Consider the following 14,444-nt stretch of genomic DNA (forward strand, 5'->3'; position numbering starts at 1 on the left):
ATAGGTCATAGATGAGAATGCAGAACCCTCTCACAAGTCCTAAAGAAAGATCACTTTTTTCTCTTTTCATTAATTATACTACTAGAGTAGAAAGAGAAAGAAGAAAAAGTAATTCTTAGTCAGATGTTTTTTCATTTCTTTCTAATATTTTCATTAAGGTTTCTGTAGGTGAGATAGATGAAGCTAATAATCCCAAAGTGTTTTGTGATCATCTGTAGATGGTTTTTCCCAATGTACCATTTATTTTTTTATTAACATTGATGATGATGTTTGCACTATCCTTTTTGACTCTTTTTTTTTTTTTTTGGTCTAAGTTTTAATACTGTAAGAGTGTGTTAGAGTATTACTAGAGTATGAATTGCGAATGAGTTTGTGCACTTTTTTTATCTTTATCACAAGGTGAATTTGGTGAAGTTTGTAGTGGACGTTTAAAATTACCAGGAAAAAGAGAATTACCCGTGGCTATCAAAACCCTTAAAGTAGGCTATACTGAAAAGCAACGCAGAGATTTCCTGGGTGAAGCAAGTATCATGGGACAGTTTGATCATCCTAACATAATCCATTTAGAAGGTGTTGTGACCAAAAGTAAGTACAATGACATATTGTGCATGTATGTGGGCATATCATGAATATTTGTCTAGACTATTAACTTTAGCTTAGAGAATCTAACCATTGTAATAAATTATATGAATTCAGTACCAGAAAAAAAATGTATCCAGATAAAAGAAGCAGTAAAATTATCAACATTTTTGTTTCTATTGGCTCTTTCACTTTTTATCATAATGAAATATTAACTTCAAAGTTTTGATCGAAGTATTGCAGTTTAACATTTAATAGAATTATTATAATGATAGTAATACCACCTTTTAAGCAGTTCTTTATAGCTATATGCACTTTCTTTAATTTTTCAAAGATATTTTAACAGTGCTATAGAAAGTAATAACCACAGAAGACAGGAAAAGTTCCTTGCAACTAATTTTTTGATGTTAAAACAAATCTAACATTTACTCAGAAATATCTAGAATTTCACATCTCTTTTAAATTTGTGTTAGTATCTTGTAAATGTGTTTGTGTGGTGAGCCTCCCATAAAAGGATTTTAAATCATTTTCATTTACCCAGTAAAGTGTTTATGTGGTATATAATTAAAATCTTTATTTTCTCTTTGTTCTTTCTTTTCTTAATCATTTCTATATATTCTGATTCCTTCCTTTATTATCTCTTATACCCTCATACCACTTACTAAAATCATGTAAAAACTTTTGCAGTGATCATTCTCTAGACTTTCTTTCAAGCATTTGTTCAACTTCAGTTTTTATTAATAAAATTTTGTTATATTTGTCAAATATGTGTATAAGCAACTTGTATTCAACATATGCCCTTATTCAATTGATTGTATATCCATTTATGCCAATAAGATTTTAAATATGAAAAACGAAACTAAACCATCATAGCAACAAAACTATTTTACAATAGGATACAAAAGAAACAAAATAATTACCAAGTATGTAACAAGGTAATTACCAACTCATGATTCATATACAATAGGTCATAGATGAGAATGCAGAACCCTCTCACAAGTCCTAGAGAAAGATCACTCCAAAAAGCATTATGTGGATAATTGATTGAAATTTTGACTCAGCCTGTATTTCTGGGAGATTGTTTTTCATATATCTCAAAGAGAAACACATCTCTAGTGAGGATGCTCATTGAGGAATACAACAAAGGAATAAAATAACTTGCAGACTTGTTATCCTAGGTATGTTTCTTCCTCCCGTTGAGTACATGTCCATAGATTATTCTTCCATTGATGGCAACCCAGAGAGGGCATTGCTGAAGCAAAAAAGGCATTCTGAGGTCTTATTAGAACAACAAAAAAAATAAGTTGCTACAGGTGAGAGTCAGGGACAAGATAGAGGGAGGCAGAAAAAGTGGAGGAAAACCTATTTTTGAAAAGAATAAAACAAATAAAAATGTTTTCAAAAATTACATCCTTTGGTGAATGTGTGAAATAACTGAATATTTGAAATTGAGAGAATATGATGTGAAAATTATGGGGTTAAAAGTACAATAAAATAAAATCAGAATTTGAATGTGATTGTGTTCTAGCTAAGTGGAAGGGCTTTTAAAGGACATTTGTGGTAGCATGTGGTTCTAGATACTGTGGGAAAAATAATCATAATGACAAAGATTAAGTAAAATGATTTTCTATGCAGAAATAGTATGATCTAGTGTAAAACATTGCTCTTAATAATACTATTAGTAATACTAGTAGGCAAATATTTGATGAATTCCATGTCTTAGTCTTATCTTTCACGTGGCTACCAAATTTAACCTTATGAAAATAAACTCTCACTATGAGTCCCCATTAGTGTAGGTAAGTGTGAAGTTCTATAGGTAGCCAGTCTACTCTCTGTAATGAGTTAATATACAATGTACAGAACAGCGCCAGATGCCAGATTGCTGTTATTATTATAAAAGATCATGTTGCAAACTGTTCAAGAGCATAGACTATGGCTCTAGTGACTGGATTTTAATTTTGATTCCGCCATAAATTACTATGTAGCTTTGTACAACTTAGTTAAACAATTAAACAATTCAAAACCTTCACTTGTGTATCAATGATATGTAGTAAGGATACCTCAGAGCATTGTGAAGATGATGTGAATTAACTAACATAAGTTTAGAATAGGCATGACAGAGAGTAAGTACTTAATAAATATATTACTTTTTCATTTATCCATCTTCCTATGCTCTGAACTCTTCCATATGCTTTTATTCTTAGTCCATTTTAACTTCACATTTTGCACTGGCTACATTTGCCTCTTTTTCTGAAACTTACAGCCTTGTGTTCACAACTTTTTCAAGTTCTTCAAAACTCTACTCGAAATCCATAAAATCCATGAAACAATCTCTCATCACTTTGCCCTGGACTTATCTCTCCTCTTGAAACTGTGCCTATGTGAAAAATTTTTGTAAGAGTCTATAATGTTTCTTCATTTGATTCAAAAGTTTCATTCAGATCTTCCACTTAATTTTGTCTCTTTTGCATATATTTTCAGCTTCCTAGCAAAAAATAAATAAATAAATTACGTTCCTTGAAAACATAGTTCATATCCTAAATATTTACGTAAACATATTGTATCTAAACATATGCCAATCCATGAACACCTTACTTAAACACTTTCAGTTTCAATGTCACATAAAAAGAGGAAAAATACTTTAAAAGATTGTCATGTCAATTAAAATATGTTTGTATGTGTGTACATGTGAGTGGGCTTGTGTGCAAGTTAACAAAATTGCAGGTAATTATATTAAGTATTTATTTTTATCTAAGTAAATGTATCATATAGTAGTAGACAATACTCAAAATTATTAGAACTAATATTTACCTACATTTATATACTGTTGATTTATTATAGAACTTGTTTTATTTGCATGAGTTCAGACTGAGATAAACAAAGACAATTCTTTATACTAATACAACTAAATTCCATATATTTTATATGCATTGGAAACCTTTCTTTTTGGAAGGTAGTTTCAGTGTCAACAAAAGATCATATTGAGAGTCTATGACTTCTAGTCTAACAAAAGGTACTGTGATTGGGAAGATAGTTTTAAGTTTCCAATATCCTAATCAAATATTCTGTTTGATGATGCTGCTCACCATGAGGCTACATATTAATATATATGTAAACAATAATGTAAATATTTTAAAATATTCATTGGTTTTTACTTTTCATTCTGTATGAACTAAAACTACATTTGCCCTTTATAAATATAGCTCTTGATGTTCAACTTAGGAAGTCTTCAACTTGTTTTTAATTTACCATGTTGCAACTCACTTTATTTGTGTCCTTAATTTCATGCTTTCTGATCTGATGCTAATTTATTCAGCAATTATTCTCAACCTGCAGCACACAGATAATGAGACATAAGTGCAACTAAATCTTGTGATTTTTCTGATTGAGGCTGAGGTGGGGAGTTTGAAGTAGCACTCCTATGGTTGGTGTCATTGTGAGCCTTCATCTTTCTGCCTTATGTGCCAGAAGTTTCAACCCCCACTCAAATTCCTTCTGTGATTTGTTGTGAAACAGAACACATCTTACACACACACATATATAGGTATCTACACACACACACAAATACACACACACATATATATGTAGAACAGTGCCAAATACATATATTCTAGAGAGCTTCCATGACAAATGACATAAGAAACCTGCAGGTCTTGGCTTAATTGACTCATTTGCAATGCAAGACACTTTAGTGTAATAGACACAGTGCCAGCTTTTACTATTTAATGAGATTCAGGAAAAAGATAAAAAGGAGAAAAAAGTTATAATTTTCCCATTGCAGCATCCTTAGTTCTTTAAGATTTTTTTTCCACCAGTGAAAAATTATTGGTTTAGTCAGTAAACTGACTAAAGGAGTATTTCTAGTGAGTCTTACAACTTTTTATAGCTTTATTTCTTAATCTAGAATCATGTGTGAAAAAGCTTAGTTCTCCTGTAAAATTAATAAGTTTAAACAAAATATTAGAATAACAAAGAAATCTCTCTCTTTTTCTGTTTAAGGAGCTGGCACAGTAGATGACAAATGATTGCTTAGATTGTCAGACAGTTTTAACTTATATAAATTTATAATTATCTTTAAATATATTGTTTCATTCTATCTTATAAGGTATTTTATAGGCTCTTAATATACATTAACTAGAGCTATTTCAACAGCCTTCAACTAGCCTTCCGATTTTGGCATTTTCCCACCTTAGTTCACTTTATACACACAGCCTTCAGATAGATTTTGCTAAGTCTCTGCTTTCCTGTCACATTTCATCACCAAACAAGCAAACAAAATGACCACCATGCACATATCTGGATACTTAACCTGATACAATTTGGTCACATTTCCATGTTCCACTATTTCCTTTCTAGAAAACTCTACCATATTTTTGTTCTGCCCTTTTGAGATACTTCACTCAGCCCTAGAATGTCCTCTCCATTTTCTACTTGACCTTCATGTTTAATTCAAATGTGACCTTCATTAGATCAGCATCATTTGTCTTTATTTTTTCTTCGTCCTGATTGTCTACCTGCTATGGAATAGGCCCTCAATAATGTGAACAGCTGAGTAGAGGAAAGCTTCCCAGTTCTAAATTAGGATACAAGCTACAGAATAGAAGCTTCAAAGGGCAAAGTTTTTGTTTTGCTCACTTGTGTTTCCCTAGATCCCATCATGTGTAGCATTTTATATATTTGTTGAATGAATGAATTGTCAGCCAGAGGCAATTGTCTAAATGCCAGTGTCATTTCTATGCGCTTTTTCATGCTATTCTTTATATCATAGTTATATCTGTACATGTTTTATTACCCTTAATAGGCGATGAGTTTCCTGAAACTAACACAGGTTTATAATTCCCTTTGTGTCTATCTGAGGGCCAGACACATTAGGTAAATTTTAAAAGACATAAATAAAATTAAAATAGTGAATGAATAAATTGCAGTTACTGAAAATTTTAAACTAGTTAGAATTATATAGTTTTTATTTTTATTTTAAAAACTTTATTCTAGGCCGGGCATGGTGGCTCACGCCTGTAATCCTAGCTCTCTGGGAGGCCGAGGCAGGCGGATTGCTCAAGGTCAGGAGTTCAAAACCAGCCTGAGTAAGAGCGAGACCCTGTCTCTACTATAAATAGAAAGAAATTAATTGGCCAACTGATATATATATATATAAAAAAAAAAATTAGCCGGGCATGGTGGTGCATGCCTGTAGTCCCAGCTACTTGGGAGGCTGAGGCAGAAGGATCGCTCGATCCCAGGAGTTTGAGGTTGCTGTGAGCTAGGCTGACGCCACGGCACTCACTCTAGCCTGGACAACAAAGCGAGACTCTGTCTCAAAAAAAAAAAAAAAAAACAACCTTTATTCTATAAAATCATGGGCTTTTAATAATAAAAGTAAAATTCATGGGAATTTGCCTACGAATTGCCTACGACTCTTTTCACAGAAACTTGCATATATCAGTTATTGCTACTGCTAGTCACTAATATTATGTTAAGAATTTACTAAGCTTAGTACTCCTTATATATTATCTCCTTTAATTTGTATGATAATGCTATGCCATAATCACTAGTATTTGTTCTCATTTTACAGATGGGAAAATTAAAGAGATCAAATATCTTATTCAATATCATAAAACTAGTATAGGACAATGCTAGATTTTAAAACAGCTCTAACACCAAAATCCAAGCTATTAAACAGTGTATATTAAACACCCTTATATTTCATCATGCCATATCCACTTCAAAACATTCATTTATTCAAAAATATTAATTACCATCACCTGGTACATGTTTATTCCTATTAGTAGGTGAGAATACATCAGAGATTAAACAGACTGAGATTGTGCCTTTATAGAGCTGACATTTGGGTATCAGAGACAGAAACTAAATGAATGAATACACTTATATTAAAAGGAGAAAACTGAGCTGAGTAAGATGATAAAATATTGCTCCTGTGGATGGTTGGTGATTTCTACTTTACTTAGATAAAGTTTGAATAAAGCAAAGGTGTGGGACTTACAATCAACTGTGGGCAGAGTGCTACAGAAGAGGGACCAGCCAAGCTCTAAGCAAACTTGCCTGGAATGTTCAAGAAAGAAAAGAGCAAGAAGGCCATTGTTGCTGCAATGGAATGAGTGAGGCGAGTTTCTGGTAAGAGCTTAGCCTAAAGATGTAATAAGAGGATAGACAGTGTAAGAACTCTTTGCTACCTCCACAGACCATCTCTTAGTCTAAGCCAGGTGTCCTCAAACTACAGCCTGCGGGCCACATGTGGCCCCCCGAGGACATTATCTGGCCCATCGGGTGTTTTTGCCACCGCTGCCTGTCCTGCTTAGCAGCCGACTCCTCCTGGGCCCACAGTGCACATGTGCAGAATGTGCGCCACACTCTCCAGTGGCCCTCCAATGGTCTGAGCGACAGTGAATTGGCCCCCTGTTTAAAAAGTTTGAAGATCCCTGGCAGCTTTGAAGACTGAAGAGGAAAGATTGGATAGACTCTGATGCATACATTAACAGGATCTGTCAGTGGGTTGAGAATAGATGGCAAGAACCTGTGTTTAAGCAGGAAGGCAGTGAGAGAGCTACTGACATAATTCACAGAGCAGGGCAATGATCTAACATGATAAAGAGTAGTGGCTGGATTCTGTAGGTATTTTGAAGGCAATCACAGTAAGGCTTCTTATGCGTTGGATGTGGACTGTGAGAAAAAAAGAGGAGTTAATGATAATTATAAATTGTTTGTCCTGAATACCTCAAAAAAGGAATTGCGATTTACAGGAAAGAATTTGGGAGGAACAAGATTAAGCCTGGTAACCAGTGGTTTAGTTGTGAACATGTTATATTTGACTTACCTATTAGCATACTATTACAGATGCTCTGTATAAAGTTGGATTTACCTTTCGCCCTTAGAAGTACAAATAAAAGTGTTTGAAGTATGAATACGCTTGAATTTTATGTTTTCCATTTCACAAAAAGAAATAAAATTCTATGAACCAATGATAAGCCATGATAGAAATAAGCAACTTTAAAACTGACGTCAAAATTGAAGCCAGTTCCTTAATTTGGTACTTAATTCTCTTTGTGAGCCTACATACAGGGGTTTAATAAATACACATAAAATAATTATGAGAGATTTACAAGTGCTCCTCCAGATGGAATCTAAATCTCAATTATTTGAAAGAAATATAGCTATAGAAATAGAGATATACTAACACATAGACTGATTGTTAGTAAATGAAACATTGTGTTTTAAAGTTATTATAATTAATAAAACAAAGTTGTCAGGTTGAAAATATTTAGATTCTCCACCTCCTCTGAAAAGTCAATAATTTCTGACTCCATAGTTAATTATTGTGTGATCTACCTTCACTAATGTCAGTTCAATTCTAATTTGTTTTTAATTTGAGAAATGAACATCTATTGAGAAAGTTTATACCAGTGTAAACAATCCAAAATGAAGAAAGATATTTTAAAAAGCTTGGAATTTCTAACCATATAGATATTTTGCATTTTCATGCTCTTGTTTCAGGTAAGATATACAGGCTTTTCGCTTTATCATATTTTACCAAATTGATATTATATAATTTTAAAAATTATTTGCTCTCATGTGTTAGCCAGCAAATAAGAAACATAATAGAATTAAAATATCTGAGCACCTTTCTAAGTTCTAATTATCTCATAGTTTTGTTTGATTATTTGTTTTTGTTGTTTTGTTTGTTGTTTTCTCCTCTAAATAAGCATTATATAGCCTACTACAAGCACAAGGTCCTATTTTCTGGTTCGCCATTAACCATTGATAATTGATTCACATATTTGCATTATCCCAAGTTTCCCTTGGGGTAAGAATAAAAGTAATTCACCAAGTTCCAAGTGTTAGTATAGTAAATAGAATACAACCCAAATAAAATGGCATAATGAAATAAAACTATAGATATATAAGTGTATGCAGAGGCCAACATTTAATCATTTATTATACAAGTCTTATAAAATGTCTCTAAGAGAAGCCCAATGACAATTGTTTTCCAGTGAGTTATGAGGCTTCTAAATGAAATGCTCCCTGATTAACCCTGAGTGGTGTGTGTTTATTGATGATCTAATGGTTTCAGAAAGGCAGATGGTATGAATGCAAATAAAATAATAAGTCCAGATTTAGCTGCAACTCTTGTGATGTGGCCTAGTTTAGTGTTTCACAAAATTTAATGTGCCTCTGGGGAGATTGCTAAAATGCAAAATCTGCTTCAATAGATCCAAGTGGGGACTGAGATTTTACATTTCTATAATAAGCTCCCAGGCCACGCTTATGCTGCTTGTCAGAGACCATGCTCTGAGTAGTAAGGACACTAGATCAATCTGTTTCACCTAACTTTGAGCAATCATATGGAAAAGGATCGTATTACCAGGGGGGTCATATTCTTTTCTCTCTTTCAGATTTGTGATGGATGTTAGCACCAAAATAAGTACATAGTAAGGAAACAAACTCTTTTTTTTTATTGTCACACACACACACACACACACACACACACACACACACACCATGAAATGTACCCCTTAAAATTAAGTATCCAGTACAGTAATATTAACTCTAAATATTGCACAAATCTAAAAATATTGCACAAATCTCCAGAGCTTTTTGTCTTGTATAACTGTAACTTAGTACTCATTGAACAGCAACTCCCCACTTCTCTCTCTTCATGATCCATTGCTTGGAGCATGCTTCAGTAATGACCTTAGATAAGACTGTAATACTTACTGAGAGAAGGTTAATTCTTACCAGATCTGCTGTCAGTAGTTGAATGCTTTGTTAGGACATAGTCATGATTACCAAGTTTGTAGTAACACAGAAAAGTGAATATTTGTGAGATTTTAAAATGAAATTAAAACTGAAAGTAAATATTTTGACATCATAGGCAATTCAGGATGGAAGAATGGAGAATAGCCTTTATATTCAGATAAATATAAATTTGATTCCCAACTTTGCTTCTTCAATGACTTGCTCTAATCAACCCAACTAAAGTGTTGAACGTTTCTAAACCTCATTTTCTTTATCTGAAAAATGTTTATTGTAATATTATGATTATACGATTTTAATAACAATTAATTAAAACAGTGCCTTGTCAAGAGTAGGTGCTCAATAAATCAATAAATTGGAACTCTTTTATAATTATCAGTAATAAAGGTGAATTCCACAAATAATGGGTTTCTATTACTTCTTAGACTCTGCTTGGACTAGGCCCTCAGTAAATAATATAAGGTAATATAAAAACTACTCTGTGATTAAAATCAGGTTTTGACATGCTTTATGAGCTCTTTTTATATGGATTTTTTATAATATGCTTTCAAAATTATTGGCAGATTTACTCTGTGTCTGTACTTCAAGCTGGATAATGGAAAATGATTTATACAGTTTTATTGAATTTACAAGGGTTAGAGTAAGCAACATTAATTATTGCTATGTCATTCTTGCAGGCTCTCAGGAAGTGAGACAAAACAGAAGCCAAACTAAATGTAATTAGCATTAAAATGACTCAAGCATGAAAAATAATCGAATGGGTCCTGAAGTGTCTTATTCTTGTCAACAAAAGAAGATCATACTTGTTTGCAAAACATTCATTTTAATTGCTTTTTCCCCACCATGTGAAATATGAGAGGTGTTTTTGGTCCTTATCATATTTCTCAAATAACATTTTTGTTTTTGACATCACAACCTACACTGTCATAAATAATTAACCCGACTTTTACAACTAGGTGATGTTGGCTGAGAATCTTACAGGATGAATGCCAGTTGCCCATCTCCCAAAAAAGTCATCACTTTTTCTTTTCCAACGTGTATTATTTAATGTAAATAAATAGTCTGATCAGTGTATTCTCTTTGGAGCATAAATTGAAAGTTTGGTGAGTTGGGGGTTGAATTTAACATGCAAGTATTCCCAAGAAAGAGATATTTTACATGGGAATCCCATCCAAATTCTCCTCACTAGACAGGGGTGAGCAGTGGAAATATTTACCACTGACCCAAAACTGTAAGACGTGAGCCCAAAATATGAGATGACAGGCAGAAAGAAGAAAGTCTTGGAAAAGAGAGGGGAAAGAAATTGAAAGTCTTATGAGTAGAAATATAGGGAAAGCCCCAGAAACGTCAAGGGAGTGGGGTAAAGTAGATAATGATAGACACAGATTAGTGTTTTGCTTTGAAGAGCAAGAGGTCTGCTATGTGGTATAAATTGAGAGGTGCCAAGTAGGGAAAGTGGAGACTATTTTCCCTGGATGTCTACTGGGATTCATTTTTTCTAATTACAATGAGACAACCTGCTCAGTGTATTTCTGTAAGGAAGAAGCGAGATCAGGCAGAATCAGAATCAAAGAGCCACAGACAAAGGATTCTTAGAATCACAGGCCTATTCCAGAAAATCTAGGCCTCCTTTGGTTACATCAGAGCTGATATTCCCAGGTACATATTCTTTTGGATCTATTATTTGTAAATTTATCAAAATACTTTTATACTGTTTGGTAAAAAGCTGATGCCAGAGTGATCCATGTTGTGTTCCCTTTACATGCATACCCAGTTTCTTCCCTGGGTACTTCCAAATTCTTAAAATCGGGCAAGTAAAGGAGTTAATGTCAGGTGTAGCAGGTTGCTCCAGGATACTACAGCTTATGGCTGGTATAAATTTTAACACATAAGTAATTGTGCCAAAACAGTTTGGCTATCACCCTTGGGAGAAGTATATTACTTATGGATGTTTGAAATAATAGGGTTTCAGACACAAATAAGATGCTCTGAGATATGAGAATGGAACAGAAACTACCCAAAGCACAATTTTGTCTATTTTAGAGTCCAACTGAGGTCCTTCTAACTTGGTATGGCAATATCATTAAAATGAAGTCTAATGTGGAAGCATTTCTCTATTCATGAACATAGACTACAGTTATAGGAAGGATAAAAACAAAATAATTATAATCTTTTTTTTCCTGTTGTCCTGTCAGAACCATTTATACATAAAATATAAATCATTCATTTTTTTATCCATCAGAATTTCATTTCTGTCTAGTTTCAAAATCAATATTCCTCACCTCATCTCCTGTCACTTTCTGATTTAATAAACAAAAAAATCCAGGGCTGTAACCATATTTGGACTTGATGGGCTCCTTCATGACAAGATGCATTGGAACCTTGCTACCTTTCTTCCTGAAATGCCGGTCACATTTATTACACCAGTGACACTTAAGGTTCAGATCAAATGACATCTCCAGTGCACATTCTCTGCACATGTGAACTATCACCTAATGTAGTCATCTACAAACATATGTCAAATGAAGTATTTGAGACAAACTTTTTATAACTTTTCCAAACTTGAAAGAAGATGAGGTAAATTGTAATATACTTGCCACATTCCATTAAAAGAAATATTGCCTCTAAAGGATTTAATAAGAAAAGATAATTATCAAAGTGAGAAATTAAACTGTCCTACCTTATTATTCTAAACAGTTTTAAGTGAACTTTGGATGAAAACTCCTATTTCATCCCAGTTATTTCTTTTTCATATGTAATTGTCAAAGTTTCCATATCTATATTTGCACTTCTGGATAAAATGATGTATATAACTATTCAAGCTCTAATTCTATACAGATGCCCCTCTGGAGAATACCATTAAATTAATTATAACACATTTAACAATTGTATAAGCTTTGTTTCCTTTCATAATATAAAAAATTAATTAAGGAGTATATAAGATAGTAATTTTGTCACCATAGGTCTCCGTTTTCCTTAAATCAAAATAGTTTAAATTGACACTTAAATTTTATGTAGTGTATTTTTATTAAAGAATAAAGGGGTATATTTTCAAATATAGTGAAATTAATGTGTAATCATCAAATTAGCAGCCATGTTTTAGATATTTTCATGTATAGGAAAGATATTTGATCTTGTATTACAGACATACTGTGTATAAAGAATCACAATTTTATAGGGGATGATATTTAATCTAGTCTGTTTGTCAGCTTACATTTAGCAAGAAAGTTAACACATAGACAAAAAAGTTGATAAATTTTTATAAAATAATTAATTTTCTTACACAGAAAATTCTAAGTAATGGGCATTATTGTGAGTGCCTTGGATAACCATATGACTTGGTAGATACACACAACAACACCATGAGTTAAGTGTCATTATCCTGATTTTACAGATGAGAAAACTGAGGCACAGAGATGATAAGTGACTTGGCCCAAGGTCATGAGATAGTGAGTGATCTGGGATTAAAAGCCAAGAAGTATGGATCCAAAATCTGTCTAACTAACTTCTAGGCTACGTGTCAGTGTCAGATATAAAAGGAATAGAATTCCTTCCATCAGAAATGATGACTGCTAAGGGAAGGTTTCATATAGCAAGGGGAACTAAAACAGGGCTGTGAAGAATGAAAAACAAATGGGGTTAATAGAGTAAGTGTGTGGCTGAAAAGGGAAAGGGAGGTAGCCATAAGGAGAGAAGTTGCAAAAACAGAGAAATAAAGGTAGGAAAGCACAACACACATATCCAAGGGATTATAGACAGAGCAGTTAGGAAAGGAGTTTTTATTTAGAATTCTTTAATATGACTAGATGAATATATTCCAAGTGATTTGCTGGATATTATTTGATACATTATATCATTACTTCCATTAAAATAGAATTCACCTTTAAATTCATTTTCTACACAGATTAGTTCCAATTTTGACAATTGTGTGTGTTTATCTTAAATGTCAATCTGTTACTAGTCTTGTGATACTTTTTTCTCACAGACTTCACCCATTATAATAAGATATTATCATGTCAGGAGTTTGCCTGTTACTCAAAGAGGACATTTTTAAAATGAATATATATTATATGTAATATATATATAATTTGGACACCAAAACTTCCTGGTAAATTTCCTATATAAGAATGCAAAAATCAAAAAGCAGCAGTTTATATCACTCTGTATTCTCTTTCAGGTAAACCAGTGATGATAGTGACAGAATATATGGAAAATGGCTCTTTAGATACATTTTTAAAGGTAGGATTTGGGACTAGTTATTGAAAGTGTTATTTGTACATTGGCTGTGACAGTGAAGTGTAAATCGTGCCACTTTAAAACTTTAAAGTTTAAAATTTTAAGTGTAGAGTTTAAAGTTTAAAACTTCAGAGTTTTAAATGGAATAGAAATACATGAAATCAATAATTATACTCCAGAATTAACTTTGGTTTGAAAATTGTCTTTTACTGAAAACTTACACAAATTATATGTCCCTACTATTTTAATTATGTGTTAATTGGGAATAAATAAAAATAAAAAAGGAATGGAAGAAGAAAAAAGAGAAGAAAAGGAAAAAAAAAAGAAGGGAAAAGGGAACAAAATCTTACGACTACTGAAATTTCTCAAAATACATAGTATCAGGCAGAGCAAGAAAAAATGTCTAAAGGAGCCAGGTAAATAATTATGAAGGTGTCCTGTGGTAGTCTATAAATGCTTATAGTCTACTTGCCAGCCAGTCATTATTTGCACCAATGAATCAGTCACATGGTAATTAACAATAGTCAATATTGTCAGATCATCTGGGTTTCAGGAAAAGATTGTTCAATGTGCAAATCTCCCAATTTTAAATGTTGACAACTCACTTTATTGAGAAATAGCTTGTGTTAGATAGTGTAACATATTTTCAGGCCTGATGAAACCTATAGGCTGGCTTTTTGTAACTTCAGCATAGTGACTATTGCTTTTGATCAGGAAAAGTGATAGGACAATGACATTTATGATGGCCATTATAAGAAGGGCCTATGCAATGAATATGATAATGGTCCACTAATCAGCCAAAGTTTCCTTCTCATCTCCAGCCTCTACCAGATTCTGTTGCCAAATGTTTGATCCATACC

At 32.9% G+C, this 14,444-nt stretch overlaps 1 protein-coding gene across 8 annotated transcripts in view; it reads left to right on the forward strand.

Annotated features, from left to right (window-relative positions):
- The window catches only part of EPHA5 (EPH receptor A5), a 303,231-nt gene that overhangs the window by 257,611 nt on the left and 31,176 nt on the right, over positions 1-14,444 (forward strand). For all 8 annotated transcript variants that reach the window (XM_075997884.1, XM_075997886.1, XM_075997885.1 and 5 more), the window contains 2 exons: positions 400-585; positions 13,526-13,587. In XM_075997884.1, the coding sequence (XP_075853999.1) occupies positions 400-585; positions 13,526-13,587 (248 nt within the window). The remainder of the gene's footprint in view (positions 1-399; positions 586-13,525; positions 13,588-14,444) is intronic.

Source organism: Microcebus murinus, chromosome 26 (assembly GCF_040939455.1).
Source record: "Microcebus murinus isolate Inina chromosome 26, M.murinus_Inina_mat1.0, whole genome shotgun sequence".
NCBI lineage: Eukaryota > Metazoa > Chordata > Mammalia > Primates > Cheirogaleidae > Microcebus > Microcebus murinus.